This window comes from Homarus americanus, unplaced genomic scaffold (genome assembly GCF_018991925.1).
Source record: "Homarus americanus isolate GMGI-L3 unplaced genomic scaffold, GMGI_Hamer_2.0 scaffold24260, whole genome shotgun sequence".
Lineage (NCBI taxonomy): Eukaryota > Metazoa > Arthropoda > Malacostraca > Decapoda > Nephropidae > Homarus > Homarus americanus.
Window position 1 is genome coordinate 5,912,724 of NW_024721079.1, and position 21,753 is coordinate 5,934,476.

Here is a 21,753-nt window from a genome sequence, read left to right on the forward strand (position 1 = left end):
ACACCTGTCTTAATCATCAACCCTCTTATACTTATCGTGCCCAACCATCTTTGTTCACTTATCATGTTTATCTTAGTTTCACGCTGTACAGATCTTCGTTTTTTTTTATTCACACCCACACACACACACACACACACACACACACACACCCACACACACACACCGATTACAATACCCGCCCATTTTTACGAGTCAATGAACAGTCCTGTGGTCCTCCGTCACTCTGTCACACACACAGGTCTGGGAGTGCACAGGCCTCATATAGTGGTCTGGGAGTGCACAGGCCTCATATAGTGGTCAAGGCGTGCACGGGACTCATGCAGTGGTCTAGGAGTGGCAGGCCTCATGTAATGGATCTAGGAGTGCACAGGCCTCATGTAATGCCCTTGGAATACACAGAACTCATGCAGTGGTTTTAGAGTGCACCGGCCTCATGCAGTGGTGGAAGCAACTTTAATTCCGAACTCTTTTTACGGGTTAAGAAATGTCTATGCACTCTGGAAAAGATTCATACTGTAATCGACCTAACTGTAGATCAAAATCAGACGTGCACAGCCCACTCTCATGCGATGGTTGGGGCCGTTTTACTGGTCAGAAGTGGTCATGCACAGGATTTACGTAACAGTCGAGGCAGCTTTGGGTCAGACCGTAACATGCACGGCTGACACGCTAAGGGTACTATGTTGGGAAACTATTCAGAACAGGACCGCTAAACCATTTATTTATAGGGTAACAATAATCAAATCAAAATTATAAATCGAAATCACCCTAATTTAACAATGCCAGGGTAGGTGTGGTTAGGTTAGGTTTGGATAGTTCGCATCATCTGATTTCAAACAAAAGAAGTGATTTATTAGTCATGTTCGTGGTACTTTTTAACAATGTACATTTTGCGTTCATGTCGACCAGAAGTTGTGTATTCTTACAAGACATAATGGTGAGGTTTACATCTGGTGAAAGTGAAAATAATTACCAGAGGATTATTCCTAAGCTTACACCAGGTACAATTACTAAGCAAATATTCCATGAGTACTTACTAAAGCAAACTTGAATGCCAAGTAGAGTGTGGCTTCGATATTTCACTGTTTTTTGTTTTTTGTTTTCGGGTGGGGGGGGGGCGGCTGAGCCTGTCTTTCCTGACCTGACTGATGAAGTTTTTCGCTCATAAGGGAGGGTTTGTCATCACGGTTTAACACAGGCAATGACAAATTATGTGGATCTCATTACTTCCTAGAACACAAGATTATGTTTTTATCAATTGTTGTTATATTTTGAGTTTTCATTTTAAGTCTCGTTGTGTTATTAAGCCTTCCTTTCCTACACTGTTGCGGTGCTCTGTATAGCCTTACTTTACCACGGCCATAGTCTTCTAACACCATTATCATCACTGACACCATCACTATCACATCCACCACAATCACTATCATCGCCACTAACATCATTACCATCACCACGACATGTGTTTCAAAAGAACACTCATCTGTTATTGGTGGGAATGTGGTAGAGGTAGTAGTGTTCCTTCCTACCTCACTCTCTGTCTTTCTCTATAAGAACACCAGCCACGGACACTTCTCTAGTGATGGTGGTAACTAACATCAACATTAGGACCTTCGCTAACCGGTCGTCTTAAAGTGGCCACGATACTGTGTCTATATATCTTAAGAAAGCGTTTATGGTGTCTCTATGAATCTTAAACAAACATCAGGTGTGTTAGGGAAATTACTAACTACCCAAAACACGTGATTTATTTTTTCTTTGCCTTTACTTTTTTTTCATAGTATTGTCATAGCAGTAATTTATAGGTTCATAGACATAATATAGACGTCTTCTTTACACATATTCCAAAAGCAGCATTGTGTCAGCTTTGAACCCCTGTTATGACTCCTTAATGTGTGTTACCATAATAATATATAGAAAGTGACAAGTACCTGTGGTGTCGTCAGATGAGGACCCTTATGTTACCCTAGGAGGGATGGCACTAGGCAGCGTAACGTTATCCTGACCTGTGTCGTATTGGTCTCAGGTCATGTTGGGGAGGGAGGTAATGAAGGAGGTGGATGGTGTGTAAACAGCAACCACCAACCATCACGTAACACACACTAACACCGCCACCTGAGTCACCTTACCTCCAGGAGCCTGACGTCTGCCCCACTCATACCTGTAGAGAGCATTTTCCACAATTTAAAAAAAGAGAAGGGTTCATTACTTACTTTAAATACGATTTATAAGCTTTAATTTATATAAAGTATCTGTATTGGTAGAGAAAAACAGGTATTTATAGAGGAATCATCGTACGCCTGGTAGCGACGTTTATGTTTACTTCATGACGCGTCTCCTTGGCAACGGGACGCTGCCAGACGACGCTCGTCCGACATTGTTGACACTAGCTTAACCTGCCTTTAATATATTCACCTTAGCTGTGATAACGCGTCAGGAAATTAATTACATGCTGGTAACATTATCAAGATAAACAGCCAGAAAATTAATATTCATATCAACTCTAAAATAAATAATATAATAATTAACGTCAGTAACCATCAGCAGAGACGGTAGATAAAAGGCTTGTTTGTTTCCTTGACAAGTATTCATAACGTAATACTGTATCAGGGAAGTGTAACTGTTTAAGAACGGCGTATATTTAGCTTGCATGTGTATAATGGCTTGATCGTAGTCCTGCAGGATCGAGATTCTGAAAATTCTTACGATGAATAGTCATCGCAACTGAAGATATTATAATGCATGCACTTTCTTGGCTGATTTGAGCTAAACCACTAAAATAACACCCAGAAATAACAACAAAATTATCCTAAAACCTTACCTTACCTAGATACGCCCGCTTAGCATAATGACAACGCAGGCAGCGAATTCCTTCCAGACTATTCTCAACCATTATAACTGTATCCTCTAACACTAGTGCTAAGTGTACGTGTGTAGTTGAGGTAGAATCTCAGTTTTCTTTTAATGTTATTTTTGTGTTTAATTTAAGATAGCAAGTGAAGTGCATTCTTACATTTTCAGTTACGTAGAATATTCCTTCCTACGAGCTTTTGTGACTAGACCTTGGAATGATCCCAGGTTACCACCCCCACTCCCTCCCTCCCTCATTCAGGAAGATTAACACGCCCACTAATTAACAAGATTTATCTATAAAAAAAAAGCTTTTGTTTTTTACTCTTTATAATATAGCCATGACAGTACTGGCAGGGTTTTTAAACAATGAATTAAATCTAAGATTATTATTCATCGCGGGGGTCTTAATATTCAAAGAATCTTGCGTTAAAATTGCCAATTATTTTCACGTTAAAATTCCCGAAGATGATTGCGCTATTTCTTAAATTCTCGTGCGTCAACTTCTCAAAGATTCTTTCTTGGGATTCTCAAAGATTCGTATTCTAAAGTATCCCCTAAATTGAAGATTCTATGGCAGAGACTACAGTGAGCTCTAGTTTGGAGAAGAGATAACGAACGAAACTGAGAATGATTATTATTAGTAGTAGTAGTAGTAGTAATAGTTGGATTATTATTATTATTATTATTATTATTATTATTATTATTATTATTATAATTATTATTTTTATTATTATTATTCAAGGTGGGATCTCACCAGTGATAAAAGGAAGGCAGAGGGTGACTAATAGGGTGATGGGGAAGGGCGTGAAAAGAGGAAAAGTGACGTCACAGGGTCACCCCCTCACATTTTTTTTTACTGGGATTAGCCCATCCAGGGCCGGGGGGGAGGGGGGGCGAAAATATAATAATAATAATAATAATAATAATAATAATAATAATAATAATAATAATAATAATAATAATAATAATAATAATAATAATAATAATAATAATAATAATAAAGAACCATAAAGAAATACAAAAATTAAAAAAGATCAAAAGTGAGAAACAATGTGTGTTGTGTTGTCAATAGTAAGAGAAACAATTGAGGCCCTGCAATTGTGTGTTGGTCCAGGGAAATATAATTACTTACAAGTACTCTGTCACGTAAGGCGGTCATTGTCCCCTGCCCGCGCTGTGTATGTCGGCAGCATACTTGGCATATACGAGTATATATATACTGCACTGTACACATATTGGTGATGAACAGGGATGGCCCGAGGTGGTTGTGATTGGGGAGGGTATTTTTTTTTTTACCAACTCGCCACTCAGCCCATCAAATTTGACAAACTAATGAGGATTAAAAAAAATACCAAGTGAACTACATTTTATTTTTGAGTGTTTAATTATTAAACATTAGCATAGAAATTTGATGGATAAAATAAAATCTTTATTCAAATAGAAAGAAATAATGAAAATAAATAAAAAAATATTTTATTTACTGCTTGGATAAAATCAGCAGCATTAACATATTCATAGAAATTAAACTTAAATATTAATTCTAGTTTTCTTAAGCTTCCAATTATATGCAACCTTTTGAAGATCTAACTGATTAGCTATGTTATTTTCATAAGCTATGAGCATAAGATTGTGCAACAGTTTTTCTGAGGTTCTGTTTCGCAGGGTTGTTTTCAAAAGCTTATTAGTGTCAGGTATTTCAGATGGATAGGTTTCTGACAGATTTTTCATGGCTTCACTAAAGCTTGCTGAGTCATAGTCTGCAACATTAGGATCAAGAACATCCTCAAAATATTTGAATGAAGATTTCAGATTTTTACATTTTGAAGTCAACACATTCATTTTCTTACAATAATAGGAATAAAAATTATACTGACCACTAGAGTTTGGATTATCAAAATTTTTGGAGCTGTTTCCTTTGACGGTGAACTCTCTTGGACTCTTCTTCTCCATCAACATCAATATTTTGGGCAAAGTTGAGTGCAGTCCCCAGCAAATGTTTCTGAGCCTCGTCATTACTACGTATTGACTTGAGTATTTTAAGTGTACTTTTCATAGAGATAAGAGCTCCAGAAACATCTAAATCCTCAGTTTGCAACACATTTATCATATGCTTAGTTTTGTACATAATATTTTTCATGAACATCAAAGCAACAATAAAATCGTCTTCATTTTGTAGAGGAGACCATTAGCTTTTCTCCTTGCTTCATCAGAATCATATTTCTTCTTGGCATTTCTGATTTCATCCAAAACTTCACAAATCTCTTCATAAGATTTCCTAAAGGCATTCACTGACTCTGGCCTGGCACTCCATCTTGTCTTTGACAGATTGGAATTTATTACTTTTTATTTATTTATTTATTTATTTTTTTTTTTACGGGGAATAGCCCACCCGGGCACAGGTCATCGATCCACAACGGGGCCTAGGGGGCGAAAAAATAAGAGTAAAAAGAGATTAAAAATAGAAAAGAAAAAGATTATATTAATCTACACCACGAAAATGCCGGAAAACCAGCTTTTTAAAGTGAGACAGATTGTATGAGTGTGGAAACACAGAAGAGGGCAGAGCATTCTACAATTTGGCTGTGAGGAAAGAAGGATGTACTATAACGGGTTATTCTAATGTGACCGACATCCACAAAGAAACTGTGGGCACTGCGGGCAAGATGTGTGTTACGAGCCCATGGCCTTACCGGCGGTACACAGGATCCCAAATCCACCGAACATTGCCCGTTAAAGAACCTGTAAAAAGAGAGAGAGTGAAGTAACATTGCACCTTCAATTTGTGCCAAGTTTTCCTTAAGAGCTGCATGACGACTTGTGCTTCTGCTAAAAAATACATAGCTAGATTCCAGTACATCATTCATATGTGTAATTACTGTAGTTCACTTGCATTGTAAGTTGTAACCATGCTCATTCCCTAATTTAGAGCCAGCAGGTAGACAGAGACTAGAAGTGATTGGTCTCTCAAGCATATCAGATGATTTCTTTTGAGCACCATTGTACTTTCCAGACATTGCTGCTGCTCTATCACAGGTTTGAAACCGAATGGTGTGTGTGTCAATTTAATTTCTGAAACAGCTTTTTATAGTTCACTAATTCACGTTCATATTTCTTTATTTTTTTTCTGTATCTTAGTCTGGCGTCACCATAACCGTTCAGTGTGTGTGTGTGTGTGTGTGTGACCTTTCTTGACCATCTCTCTGAATTTTTTAGATCATTGTGACCAACTTCTGGCAACTTGACCAACTCGAGACCATACGAACTGCTGGGTAGACAGAGGCAAATGTCATAGAGAAACTTGCCCATAGTTTTCCCCAAACCACAGACTCATTCACACTACACACACGCCTACACTACACATTGATCCACACTACACACTGACCCACACTACACACTGACCCACACTACACACTGACCCACACCCACCCACACACACACTCACCCACACCACACACTGACCCACACTACACACTGACCCACACCACACACTCACCCACACCACACACTGACCCACACCACACACTGACCCACACCACACACTCACCCACACTACACACAACCCACACTACACACTCACCCACATCACACACTGACCCACACCACACACTCACCCACACCACACACCACACCACACACACACCCACACCACACACTGACCCACACACATTGACCCACACTATACACTGACCCACACCACACACTCACCCACACCACACACTCACCCACACCACACACTGACCCACACACCACACACTGACCCACACTACACACTGACCCACACCACACACTCATCCACACCACACACTCACCCACACTACACACTCACCCACACTACACACTCACCCACACCACACACTCACCCACACTACACACTGACCCACACCACACACTGACCCACACCACAAGGTCCACACACTGTCTAAGGAAAGTGGGCACTGGGTCCTTCAAACTCATTTAGAAATGCGTAAAACTTCTATGCATTAGAAGCTACTCGCTGGAATGCCTATTAGACGTTAGATTTAGGTTTAAGTACAGTTCATCTCAGTCGTGCTTACTACAGTACATTAGTACTGTACTGTGTAAACGAGGGGGTTTACCTGACATGCTGTGCCTGACATATTGTGTAAAGACTTTTTATGAGCTTATCAATAATATGTAGGATAACGATGTACTGCATCAATGTATCAACTCATTGCGTTTAGCACTCGTAGTCTTAAGTCTTATTTACGAATAACCTATTTATATTTTTACACAAAGTAAACAAGTGGTCGACACCCCAGTGACCCCCATCAAACTGTTATCAGATTACTGTTGATACTTGTTTCTACTGAGGGAGGGTGACTCAGCGGTGCCTCACTCTCCCAGGCTCACCACTACAGTCACCTCCACGGTCCACCTGACACAACTCTTGCTCTCCTCTCTTTCACTCACCAGCCAGGTATGAGGCTTTTATATTTCCGTTTATGCTTGTTAAGAGTGTCAGTTGACTTCAAAGGTACCAATTATGATGTAAGAAATCATGTTAGTATGTTTGAAGGTAATACTGAGCTTGTAAGTACAGAAGTGTCTGCCAGTGGCCTGCCTACGGGGTATTAGTGACCGTGGAATGCAAGTGATTTGAATATTTTTCTGCTATTAATTTCTGACTGTTTTTAGCTGGAGACTGACAGGGTCGTGTCTAGGTGCATTTATCGTAAAGTCACTTGTGTATCAAATATTTTTTCCTATAACAATGCAGAATAAAGTTTAAAGACACATTGATAGTTTTATCAATAAACTATTTCAACCGCCCCTCTTCAACTATATTACAATGGTTCGTCCTCAAATTGTGTATATAAAATTATTGATTAACTTATATCCTGATCAGGTAACACTATTAGGAGTTGTGACACATCATTTCAATAAAAGTTTTGGTTAATTTGTTAAATGAGCTACTACTATGGGCCTATTGGTAGTGCTTTACTTACTGGTTTGTCGTGTTTGGGGTTTGTTTTCAGAATTGTGAATCAATAATGGATCACCTGAAGATTAGGCACCCCTTCTTATTTTCCTATAATATTAACCACCCTAATGCTCGATTAGGTTAGCATTAGGGTGGTTATTCGTGAGGTGAAATATATTGGGAGTGCCTAATCTTCAAGTGACCAGAATGTCTTTTGCATTTGCATAGTAAATGACAAGTAGGTTGTCCCTGAACTGTGTATTCTTTACCTACATTACTTTATGTTATCCTCTTTGCTACTGATCAGCCTGCTAGCCACTTGGGCAGTTGGTTGGCAAATACTGGGCATGCACTGAATTTGTGACAGGGTTGGTCGAGTCTAGTCTCAAATGAGTTCACCCGCGATTCATTTATGATAAAATAAGACATAGTTAATTAATAGTTTTTGTCAATTCTTGGGACTGTGAAGGCACAGAGGTCATTTTTTATTTTATGTGGTGTAATCTCACTTGGATGATTGTCTGTTTTATGCAATTCTTACCATATTAGTTAAATAATCAGGTTAGGTTTGGTTAGATTAGGTTATGTTAATTAGCATAAAACAGATGATCATGCAAGTGGAATGTAACCTTTTATGTTTGCCAAGTAAGCTGTTCAAATGGTTTCGAGACTGCCAAATGCTCTTTAACATTATGAAATGGGAGAACCCTGCACGTATGATATAATAACCCTAAGTACAACACTTCTGTTAATAACACTTTCCTGGATACTGTCGATAAAAAAAAGATCTTGGCTTTGTAATAGATCATTCAACAAAGGCAGCACAACAAGTGAGGGCAGCATATCAAAATTTGGGAATTATAAAGCGTGCATACATCCTCCGGGAAGAGGGGACGTACACTGAAGAGTAAAAGATCATGATTTATTGAAGCGACAGTATCAGAGACTTTTGCCTTTGAATACAAAAATAAGAAAATGCTCCTTCAACTGTGCATATCTCAAGTATGTCCCAATCTGGATTACTGTGTACAGAAAGATCTAGGTTGCGTGAAATGGTTGCTACCGTTTTTCCATTTTCATGTTGCATTATTATTTTTATTTTCATCTCAAAAGTAATTGACTGTCTTTTTTTCTTCTGAGCACCACCAGAACTCTTACTTTTACGCTTGCCAATCATTTTAAAGAGAATTTGAAACGAAAATATTGTCAGTACACAGAGCAATCACTACCGACAACAACGACGGCCAAACACCAGCTGAGCGTGCTACGGTGTGGACGCTGTACACCACGTGGCGGCCCAGCCCACGCCATGCTGTCGTACGGGATGGAAGCGTTTCGGTACTAGAAAATACGTACGGAATTTGAAAAGAATTTTGTACGACTGCGGCAGTCATATGTTGAGTAGGTCGTACGTCGAGGAGTACCTGTACTGGGCTTCAAAATAGCCTTTTGACAAAATTATCAAAAACAGTATAGGGATCCATTAGGTAAATAAAATAAAGGTAGGTACTGGTAAATAAGGGAAAGTTGTAAAAAAAAGGTCCATAATTTTTAATATTAAATCCATCAACTATAAGAACATTCTTGGAAGATTTTTGCCACTTCGCTAGAGCACCAAAACCATGGAACCTATGCCTCAGTTGCTACTTTTTAAATACTGTGTTTTAAAATTAATTTTTCTTAGTTCCACCACCTTATCCATGAACTGCTGGTATAGTACCTGTACATACTATATTTAGTAACAAATGCCATTTGTCTCAAGGTGACAATACTTGTAATACCTCTGTTAGCCGGAACTCTCCAATACTGTACCCGTAATTTAAATTGGCTTGGAATTTTTCCAGAAAAATTCTCTTATTTCCGGGTCTGAATGAGTTTCAGAGGATAAAAATCGGGCACATTTTCTGGAAAAATTCCATGAAAACTTTCGAAAATTCTCCAATTTTTCTGGGTCTGGGAGAAAATTTTGAGGATGAAGTAATGCGTAATTTTGACAAAATCCAAGAAAATTTCCAGAAACTCATTTTTTTTTCAGGTCTGGGGGAAAATTCCAAGGAAAAAATTATGCGTAATTCTGGAAAACTGTGGAAACTCTTTCCAATTTTTTTTCCAGGTCTGGGAGCAAAATCCGAGGATGAAATACTACTGTATACTGTATTCAATGTTGTATTTTAATTGCTCCCCTTCAGAGTTGCACTTTATGTGTTACAACAAATACCAGTTTTAGTTTATACATTTGTAATATTTGTTGTATAATTGAAAACCATAAATTTTATATGGTTAATAAACTTGCTACCATCATCATCAACAGGTCTTGCAGGACATTATAAACCTCTATGAGGTCCCCTGTCTTTCAGCGAGCCCCCAAGCTTGTAAGTTCATTATTGCCAAGGTACAGATTTTTTCGTTTAATTCCTGGCCACTGTATGAATACTGGTAAATGCAGTGTTTGTGCTAATACAGTGTAAGTGGGGGAAGCTTTCGTATCTCAAAATAGTGGTGTTAATTTAGGAAATTTGTATAAGCTTCATATCTCAAAACGTTCATATATCGAGGGATACATGTTACAGCATATTGCTTAGGAGAAGCCCACCCAGCTTTTTTCATTTGATTAAGCACCCTAACTACCTAAGGGGTTAGGATAGGTTAGCATTGAGGTGGTTAATCTTAAATGCCTAACTAGACATTTTCTGTTGTGGTGTTCCTCTTCTAGAACAAAGTCACAAGATATTTACCCCCTCTTGCTTCATACAAGACCTACCTGGTAAGTGTCACACATCTTAATATCAATTTGTATTGTGCCCTTGAGTAAAGCATTTGTTGATCACCGCAAGAAAGATCATGTTTTTGTGTTAAATTTTTTATTTCTATGAACAATATTGGAAATGTCAGTGCTGTACAGTGTACTGTTTAACGAGGCACACAGAATCGAAGTAGGATAAGCGGAGTATATATGAAAAACAGAGAAAAGACAGCTAAAGTTTGTCCAACATTTAAATTACCATAACTTTTGAACCAGTGAAGATATTGAAGTGATTCAAGTGACAGATTGTAGCATTGTTAGTTCAGATTTAATTGATCTAGTGAAAGACATCATACATATAGTTTTGGGGCTTGACGGCACTTGGTTTACTTATGGTTCTGTGCTCCTCATATACAGCAATTAATAGTCAAAATCCCTCGTTCTTCTGAACATAAAAACCCCAATTATACTGTATCTTCTCTCTTTTTGTATCTACCTGTTTAAATACTACATATTATCTCCACATTCGTGTACAGTACATGTACTTAGTTTCTCCCGGTGGAGCAAATTGTGGAAGTCTACTTATCTGTAATCATTTTCCAGCTCCCATACTTTAGTATACATTATGGGAAATCACACTTTCATGTGATGAATTAAGGAAAATCGAGACCTCAAAAAAAAAAGGTGGAAAATGTTGTTGAGAGTTAGATGAGAAAAGTGGGGAAATACTACTATTATTTATTATACCTATGTTGCTCTCATTCATATTGACTAAATGCAGACTTCTCTCAGCCACCAGGTGCCATGAGTGAAGGGATGACTGCACTGGTATTGGGTGGGTCTGGGGAGATCGGCAAACAACTGGTCCGAGAACTCGTCGCCAATGCTGCCTTCTCTCGTATTGTTTTAGTAACAAGACGTCAGTTAGACATTCAGAGTGAAAAGGTAGAACAAAAGATTGTAGACTTTGAGAAGTTGGATGACTACAAAGAAGCATTTGGAGGAGCACAGGTAAGGAATATACTGTACAGTACTCATTAATGTGATAGATTACTGATTTTATCACTTTATTTTTTCTTTACCTATTTGATACATTTTCATTAACTCATATCAGATTTGGTTTTACACTTTTACACTATTTCCTAGCAGTATTAGATAAATTTTACAATTGCGATATATTTAGCTGCAATACTACATTTTGTAAATGATAGCACAATACTGTACTGAACAACATATCAACACTATACAGTATAAATACTGTATTGATAAACTAACAAATGTATCATCAATTTATCCCTCAGGTTGGATTCTGCTGTCTAGGAACAACAAGAGGCAAGGCTGGTGCTAAGGGATTCATTCATGTAGACAGAGACTATGTGAGTCATGCTGCCCGTTTATTAAAGGAAGGAGGCTGTTCACACTTTCATCTGGTTTCCTCCACAGGTGCTAACAAGACCTCAATGTTCCTTTACAACAAGACCAAAGGTAAATATTAAGTATAAATTCCAAAGAAAACAATCTGTAACACCATGTGTCCAGAAAGAGAGATAGTGCCCCTATTGTGTACTGCACTATGTACCAGTATGCTGCTCATGACCACACCAGATGTGTGGCTTCCATTGCAAAAATTTTGTACATAGTTACCAATGCTTAAAACTGATTGATCTTTTCAGCAGCAATTAGGACTGTTTACTGTATGGTACAATACTGTATGTGATTAAGTTCACTTCACCTAGATGTAATGTATATAGCATACAGTCATAAGGATGACACTTTGATTTAAAAATTGTACTGTGTATAGTTTTCATGCATACAGTTATAGTCATTTGATAACTATTTTTTTTTTTTCAATTTTATTGATTGGACATTCAAAATGAGTATACTCTCGACTTACCAATCCAGTTTGTTGTTTTCTGTATGAGAAGAGGCTGACAGCTTCAAACAACTGATATAATATCTTGCCTCATGTACTATAAATTCATTTTAAATGTTGCTGTCACTCCCAGATTCATTTGTTGATTTAAGGAAGGGTGTTGTGGGTGGCATAAACATGATTCATATTTTATTTTTCAGGTGAGGCTGAGGAACTGGTAAAGGAATTAAATTTTCCACGTCTCTCAATATACCGGCCATCGCTCCTTCTTTGTGACCGCGAGGAGTCCAGACCTTTAGAGAAGGTTGCACAGGTATTTATATTTAGGCACTGTCGGGGAATGATTCATGGTGTCCTCGACTTACATTCCTCCTTATATATAGTACACAGAATAAGTTGTGAGGTCTTAGAACTTCACAAAATTTTCTTAGGTCTTTCATGGTACATTACAGTACAGTACTTGAAAATTGTCAGTCTTTCATGTTGTGCAGGAAGTTTGGTCATCAGAGGAGAGAAGCAGTGTAGGTTTTCCTAATACCAAACACTCCATATAAATTATCCTTTTTTGTGTTTGTGATGGCGGGGGGGGGGGGTTCTTTGGCTATACAGTAGAGTATTTTAAATGTAATGGATATTCTTAATTAACCGAGTTAGGAAGCACTGTCACTGGGGTCCATAGTATGTCACCCCCACCCCACCCCTCTAATATCAGGGGGTTAAATTGTACAGATATGACCAATTGAATACTGTAATGAAGCCATTAACTTATACTGTACAATCTCCCAAATTATTATTTATGAAAAGGGTTTTTTCAACTCTACAGATCCTTAAACAAAATATTTTGACATGATATAATGATGGGAACTCAATCCTTTTATGAAAAAAAAAAATATTTATAGCAGAGTCTATTATCAGTTTTAATTATGTTAGAAACACCAATTTTATACCAAAACAATTTTGACAATTTTATCTAAATGTTTGTTTAAGTAATTGTACAGAATATTAAAAAAAAATCAACCTTATATAATACAGGCCATCAAATGAAGGTACTGTATTTTGGGGGCGTGAGGCTTGAATGGTGCCAAGTGTTACAGCTGAGACTGTCCTCACTGCTGTCCAGGCGTTTGGGAGTTCCCGGCAACACCAGACTTTCGGTGACTCACAGAATACAGTTGTACTCGTAGTCAAAATACACCAGATCGGCCAGCATGCAGGTTCCCTCCCACACTAGTCAGGCCTATGATGCCACAAGGGCTAAAACTTGCCATGGTAGGTTACACTCAAGGGATGTAGAGAGTGTTCCTTGGTTATACTCTGTTAACAAACCCACTCTGGTGGATGTTGTGGTATTCACTGTTTTTAGTCACTGCCACCAGTTCCACCATTGTTAGCTATGTTAGTCATCACCAAAATTTAAATACACTTAACATCGTAGGTAAATACATCTATTTAGCATCCTCACAAGTGGTATCACATGATACATACAACTTAGTTTTCTGTATTTATTTATTTATAAAAGAACAATTATGAACACTGTTCACAAGAGATGGTTAGCTGTAAAAATATCTCACTATTACTTTTACACTGGCTTACCTACTGTGTTAAATCCACTTAGAAATCAAAGGGATTAGACTCAAGGCTGTTGCTTTCTGATTATCTTGCCTGGTACCGGTACTCATGTGTGGTTTTGTTTGATGTGGTCAGTTGGTCACACACGCACACCCCACTCTCGGGCCAGGTCAGTGGTCTTTGTATAAACACTAACACTAAATCTGGAAGAAAAAACTGTTCATGTACTTTACACTACAATTCCCACAACGTAACTGAGGGTAGAACACCAGGTGCCAATTTTACTCAAACCAGGCTGCAGACAACAGAGTACAGTAATACCCCGCTTAACGCGGTTTCGCTTAGCGCGTTTTACCGTATACGCGGTGCCTCGCCAGAGCCGAACTTTCACTTAACGCGGGTTTTTTCCACGTATACGCGGTGCCTCGCCAGAGCCGAACTTTCACTTAACGCGGGTTTTTTCCACGTATACGCTGTGAGTGTCCAGCTCGAGACGCTATTTTTAGATTCGCCACACCCACCACCCGCCTGCCTGCCTGCTCTCGCCTCTCCCTCCTCCTCCCTCCCTCCCGCCTCCCTCCGCCTGGGCAAGCCGCGCTGTAAGGTTGCGCAGTGTGTGTCTTCTACTAACGTAAGTGTAACACCTAACTTTTAATTTTCCTAACCTAACCTTTATTTTTCCTAACTTAACCTTTATTTTTCCTAACCTAACCTCTTCTATATTACTTGTTTGTTCATACCATCATAAAGTTAAGATAAAATTTTTACTACAACATAGTTATGTGTCGTCAAAAAGTGGAGTTTGGGGGTCGGGCCAGTTTCTATTGGAATTTATCCCATATGTTCTGTTGTTCACTTAGCGCGGTTTTCACTTAACACGGTACCCTGTGGGTTTTATTGACCGCGTTAAGCGGGGTACTACTGTAGCTTGGAGTGCAGTGTCTCCTGTTTTTAAACAACATTTCGGTGATTTTGTGTAACTATGCCAGCTAACTGTGCTGTTTTGGGCTGCTTTAATATGAAATTAAAGACAGCAGGTTCAGATGTTTGCTACTTTAGATTCCCAAGAGAAACACGCGTAAGAAAACCGCGGGTAAATTCTTGTCATTGTGCTGATTAAGTGAATCCAATGAATGCTGTTATTTGTACCATCCTCTTTATTAAATGTGACTACATTGGTGATATGAAGTCTCGTTTGCTTGGAATTGAAAGTCCTATAAGAACAAAAGACACCTGAAGAAGGATGCTGTACCCTCTCTCTCTCTGTATAATGGTAAGTGTGATTTGAATACTGTAAGTAGCAAGTACTGTAGTTTTCATTTTATTTGAAATTATTGTTTTAGTTCTTCATGGCAATTTAAGCATGGTGGGTTCGAGTGGCTTATTGTTTAAATATGGAATTGTGGTTTGAATAATGCAAGTATTATCATGAGTATCGTTATGAAAAAAAAAATTATCTTTATACAGTGGGGTATGCTATAACGAACGGATCCTACTACGAATATTCCTATAACGAACGGTTTTACCTATAAAATTGAGAATGCTATAACGAATGCAACTCCTACAACGAACGCGGATGAATACCGGACTATTTCGCCTGGCGCATGAATATTGTTGTACCGCGACCCACAACAAGAGCGTCAGGCGCCATCTTTGTCTCATTGTGTAGCCAGTGCACCACTGTTATTGTTGAAATTTCGTCTTTTGATGTGGAAATTTGCGTTATTTGTATAACTATTTTGTTATACAAGTATACAATTGTAACAATGAGTCGTCCAAAGCGAGTGAGAAAGCTAATAACCCTTGAAACTAAGAAAGAAATTATAAAGAAACGTGAGAATGGAAGAAGCATTGCGAAACTTAGTGATGAATATGGGATGGCTAAATCGACTATATGTACGATTTTGAAGAATAAAGAGGAGTTAAAAAACTGTGCAAGTGGCTAAGGGAATCTTTAGACTTGGCAAAGCAAGGTGTAATGTGATTGAAGAGATGGAAAATTTACTCTTAGTGTGGATAAAGGAGAAAGAAATGGCAGGTGGTAACATTAGTGAAGCTATAATTTGTGAGAAGGCTAAACAATTGTTTGAGGACCTTAAAGCCAAGACTCCCAGTGGAAGTGACAGTGATGTGCCAGTGTTTAGGGGTACCTGCATGCTGAATAACACTAAGGTAAGATAAAGTACCGTATTTTTTACATTTTCCACAGAATTTTTTCAGTGTTAAGTGGTTGTATTTGGGGGCCCGGAACGGATTAATCCTATAACGAACGAGGTTCTGGAACCAATTACGTTCGTTATAGCATACCCCACTGTACAGTATCAGAATAATATGACGATAGTAGACATCTAAAACTTGTAAAAATATAAAATTCGGGGTTAAATATTATAATATGCAATGTACAGTATAATAAATAGATAAAAGATATATCTAAACTATGATGTTAGATATTGCAAGTTTTATTTGATACTTTAATGACCCTTATTGTGGCAACAGGTGTGAAGATAAAAATGTATACAGTATTATATTGATAGGTAAACATACTGTACTGCTGATGTACAATACAGTAGACCCTTGCCATTCGCGAAGGATAGGTTCCAGGAAATGGGGCAAATTGCCAAAACCGCGAAAAGCCACTTACATAATACCTTAGTGCACTAATATACAGGTCTACCTATACTGTATATGAGAAACTTAAGTCACAATACTGTACTTACATTCATATGTGGAAGTCTGGAGCTTGATGAAGTGATGCACTGTACATAAGGAGACATCTGGTTACTAAAGCATAGGTGGATCATCAAGATCACTGGTGGAAGAGGGTGAATCAGTGGTGGTTGGTGGAGAGGCAGGCGACCAGGAGGTGGGTGGTGGGTGGCTGAGAAGAGGAGGGTGGTAGCTGGTTTGTTTTTGAAAAACATGGTGATTGGAAGTTGTTTCCTCTTGGCTTTGAGTTCCTTAAACATATCCTGATAGGGAAACAATACCTGGTTGATAACTCGGACTATCTTAAGGCTGCGTTTCAAGCCAGGCTTGATCATGTGGCCAACCGCATTGCCACAGAAGATGAGCCTCTCGTGTTTGTTTATGTATGTTCTACCAGGAATTTTCTTCTAATATAAACCAGATTCATTGGCATTAAACACTTACTCTGGTCTATAGCCTTTCTCTTCTATTATTTTCTTTAGCTTGGCAGGAAATGCACCTGCAGCTGTCTGGTCAGCTGATGCGGCCTCCCCAGTCAGCTTCATATTATGGAGCGAGAATCTTTTCTTCAAATTCTCGAACCAAACTTTACTGGCACTAAAAGTTGGTTCAGTCACTGCACTAGCCCTTTCACCACCTGTTGATTTGTAAAAATGAGCATAAAAACTTTTAGCCCATTCACGAATTACGTTGCTGTCAATCGGAACATTTTTGCGGTGCTGGTCCTCAATCCAAATGTTCAGTGCTTTCTCAGTTTTTACTATGTTTTTGTCACGAACAACCTGCTCCACTTTAGCACTTGCAGGAGTACTCGTTTGAACAGAATCATGAATTACTTGTTCATTCTTTCTTGTGTACCGCACTGTGGATTCGTTCACACCAAACAACCGACCAACCGCAGTAGCACTCATCCCCTCTTTTTAACTTGTCTAATAATTCAATTTTCTTTGCCAAGGTCGTCACTGACTTTTGCCTTTTAGGTTTCACTCCACTAGCATCACTAGCACTGATGCTAGGCAGTTTTTTCGGGGCCATTTTCACAAAGAAACACAATAGTTTTGAGAGTATGCATGGGATGCTAGGTAACGGGTACTGGGTAAGGGCAAACAGAGCGAGATGAGACGCCGCAGGCACATGGGGTGACTCGTTGTGCTGAGGGAGAAGGCTCGCATGCTAGCCACCCGAGCCACCAGCTGCTTACCGCAAATCGTCGAAATCGTGAATCATAAACCCACAAATGGGAAGGGTCTACTTTACTGGTACTGTATTATTAGTAGACTATCTTCACTAACTCCTTCACTATGGAGACTGCACTTTTAATATTTTATTTAGCTAAGTCTAAGACGATTTTATTCAACACCTTTTAAACTAGAAATTATTATCTTTTTAGTTCCAAATAGGGAGTGTTGATCATCATTACCAAACTTAAAAAAATTAGTGAAGTAAAAGTAAATAAGGAAATAAGTACTTATATATAAACAGGTAAGTGTGGCAAGCTTTACTCTTACCTGCAGTCTCTCACTGGGGAGCCCGTAGCTCCCGTGACGCCAAGTGTAGAGTGGGGTTATTTGGGACTCCTGTCTAACTGACCTGGTATATTTTGATCATGGTTGTACTGAGAGCCAGAGCCAAGCTGCCAAGAATGTATGTGTGACCGAGGAAAAATTAACTTTTTCTATAGATGCAAAACCACGATAGGTTTGGTGTTCTTAGATAGATTGCCGGAAACCCCCCGTAACATACAGTTAGCATTATCATCTATGTGAGTTACCAGACATCGAAGAACCTTACCATGCCTGTCTCTTGAAATGTTCAGCAAGAGAAACACAATCATAAAACAAAGAATATCTTTACTTGCCTAATTAAATAAGATCAAATTAAGGAGAAAGACATTGGAATCTATGAAAACTCTTTATGATAAATTATAAATTCCTAATGTGAATTAAATAAAAAACTCGGCAAATTACTTTAAAAACTGTATCTTGTGAAGATTATTTTGAGGTTGGTTGGTGCTTAAAATTGAAAGAATAACATTAATTGAGTCAAGGCTAAAAAATGAGTTGTGTGATTGTGCCAAGTTATTTACAGTAAAATCTGAGTCACATCCTGATATTCTGTACAGACATTATTTACTAAAGTTCAGGTAGAATTCCTCAGTAAAACTCGCTGATCACATATTGGATTTGTTGTGTCTATTGTCTTCATTGTTCTTCCACTTTAGTGTAGGGTAGATCAAGGGTTACAGAAACCTCCATGAAAGAGGAAGAAATAGTAATTGGGTGGTAGATGACAAGTAAAGAGTGACAGGAAAGGACTAGGATATCAAGTAAAAATACCCACTTGTACTCACTGACACAGTACTGTATCTCCAACTTGTATATCCTTTACTTGTCAGCAACATCCATATTTTCATTATAGATTAATTTTTTTGGCGTAATTAGAAGATTGAAGATGTGTTATATATCTCTCCTTACTGTATTTACCTTTGCAGATTGTAGTCCGAGGTTTTGACTGGCGAAACAAAATCAGCATTGGAACTGACACAGTCGCAAGTGCAATGATTTCTAACACCTTAGAGCCTCAGTCACCTACCAAGTCCGAGGAACCCAAAGTAGAAATTTTGGAGAATACTGACATTTTACGGCTTGGAATTGATTAAAGAGGTGTTGTAAACTATAATATCGTGTGCATTTCTAGTATTAAGTTTCAAAGTGCATTACTGTATATAATTACGGGGAAAGAACCTAATGGTTGTATACATATGCAAAGGTGCTTAAAATAATTTTTGTTTTTATTTGTGCAATATTTTGTTTGCATATTCAATGTATGAAACACATGCTAGTTATATACAGTATTGTTGTGATTATAGTAACTAAAGCAGATTAGTAACACACCCAGAGTGCTGTCTTATTATAGAAAGTGACCAAATGAGTAATGGAATAGGATGTAGATTTTACACTTGGGATGTGGGATTGTAGATTTATCCTTGGGTTGTTGATTTACACTCAGTAAATAGGTTTACACTTGGGATATAGATTTACACATGATATATGGATTTATACTTGGCAAGTAGATTTACATATGATACATGAATTTACACTTGAAATATATATCTACACTTAGATATGGATATACACTTAGGATATAGATTTACTGAACACACCTGGGGTGAGGAATTGCACATTTGAATACTGTATTGTAATAAATGAATCCTCCAACTATTTGGGTCATTAAATGTCAGGCCTTGGTCATGGATGAAAGCACAACTCAAGGAGAATTCAGATGATCATTCTCTCACAACCACCAAGTGTTTTATCATTTGCATTCAAACTGCAGCCATGATTCTTGGTTTGTTATGCATGTTTACACATTACACTGTCCTTCAGGTATAACACTTCTTTATCCTCTAGTGTTTTCCTAACCAGCCTTCACCCTATTGGTTATATTTCTCTTCATTTAATTTTCAATTCCATGTGCAGTTTTTTGGCCAGTGATAGTAGTCTTGAACTTTAGGAAGCATGACTGATTAATAGCCAAATATATTTTTGAATATTACTGTACTGTAATTGTCTTCTTACAGTACTGTGACCAAAGGATCAGGTATTTATAGTGTGGAGGATAAAAAGTTGTATTCAGACCATGAATGGGGGGTGATTACTGTCCTTCCTAAACCTTAACTGATAATACCAATATCATATGTCTCCTTTGTCAAAGAGAATGTTGGTAATGGGTTTAGAAATTTAATTGCTCAAATTGCTTGTCAAATGCATTAAATTTTGCAATCTGAAACATTAGAAATACCCACGTAGCTCAGTACTTCATATGTCAGATTTTTCCAGTCAACTAGGGAAGTATCATAATAGGCTGGCAATTGTCTCATGTTCTCTGTCTGATTTTGTTGTCACTTAACTGATATAATTAGAGTACTGTATCATATTTACTACTATACTTTATCCACGCTAACCTGGCCCATAACCCGAGCCCCTTGTCTATGGCTACAAATAGCTGATTCATTCATAGAAAATGTTTGTGTAGCTGTCCATTTGTTCAAACTAAAATGTGTTCACAATTGGGAAGCAGACCTGTTATTCTCTAAAATAATGTTAAATACAGTATCTGAAATATCAAAATGCAAATTATTTTAAGGCATTAGCACATCAGAGGAGGTAGAACATTTTTAATATTTATCATAAAGGTCAAAGTCAAAGATGAATTTCATTTTCGAATGAAGTCTTTTCATTATTTCTTTGTTTTGTACCAAACATAAAGCAAACAGAAACAAATGACACCAAACATATAGCACAGTAATACAGTTTGTCCAGCTGAATATATCCCAAATCATTTATTTAGCTGATAATACTTGATATACCCGGTAACTACTCGTAATCCGGCAGGGACAGGTAAAACGCTCGGGAACAGCCACATCAAGGGGGTGATCCTCCAGCAGTGAAAGATCAGCTGGGCACTTGACTCGTACTGCCAGTACGGTAGTGCTCGCATTAGAATACTATGACACAAATTAACTATACCTCATCCATCATTGACCGAGATTTTTGTTCATTTGCACCAAATTTCATGATACTTGATGACAGGATGAACATGTTAAATCTCTACATCGCTTCTTAATACTTCGTAGCATGTAATATTACTTAAATCTGTTACTTAAATTTGTTAAGTGACTTGTCTTGGCTGTGACTATCACCATATCATGAAAGACTACCAAAGCTTTACCTTTAATCCATCCACGTACAAACTAGTTGTATGGCTCCAGATTTTGCTGCTGCTCATATATACTGTGAATGGTTTTAGAGTAAAGGTCATAGTTTACTGTGTGCTTGTAGGTAGACGGAGGCAATGTGCAATTGTAACTAAATGCTGTAGTCAATTCGTGTGTCTAAATTACTCGGGATTTTATACAGTTCTGTCAGTAATGTACAGTATATACATTACAGTATATAGGTCGAGATGGTGGTTGGTATATTATATTATGTTTTGTGTTTCTTAATTTCTTACCGAAATGTTCGATACCTTCACACTGGTTACTTACAGGAGATTATGGTGTATCTACGT

At 38.0% G+C, this 21,753-nt stretch overlaps 2 protein-coding genes across 3 annotated transcripts in view; one reads left to right on the forward strand and one right to left on the reverse strand.

The window, feature by feature from the left end:
• The window catches only part of LOC121861476 (NACHT and WD repeat domain-containing protein 2-like), a 40,695-nt gene extending 38,612 nt beyond the window's left edge, over nucleotides 1-2,083 (reverse strand). Inside the window, exon 1 of the mRNA XM_042359253.1 lies at nucleotides 1,929-2,083. The gene's annotated coding sequence lies outside the window, so the exon portion shown is untranslated. The remainder of the gene's footprint in view (nucleotides 1-1,928) is intronic.
• A 5,117-nt stretch (nucleotides 2,084-7,200) lies between these two features.
• LOC121861478 (oxidoreductase HTATIP2-like) lies at nucleotides 7,201-20,619 on the forward strand. 2 transcript variants are annotated; one of them, XM_042359254.1, is made up of 6 exons: nucleotides 7,219-7,288; nucleotides 10,104-10,164; nucleotides 11,328-11,546; nucleotides 11,837-12,020; nucleotides 12,609-12,721; nucleotides 19,175-20,619. In XM_042359254.1, exons 2-6 carry the CDS (start codon nucleotides 10,129-10,131, stop codon nucleotides 19,340-19,342), a joined length of 720 nt encoding a protein of 239 aa, XP_042215188.1. In that variant the 5' UTR covers nucleotides 7,219-7,288; nucleotides 10,104-10,128; the 3' UTR covers nucleotides 19,343-20,619. The 2 variants fall into 2 exon arrangements, with proteins under 2 accessions (XP_042215189.1, XP_042215188.1); XM_042359255.1 differs by lacking the exon at nucleotides 10,104-10,164 and having other exon boundaries at nucleotides 7,201-7,288.
• The last annotated feature ends 1,134 nt before the right edge of the window (nucleotides 20,620-21,753 follow it).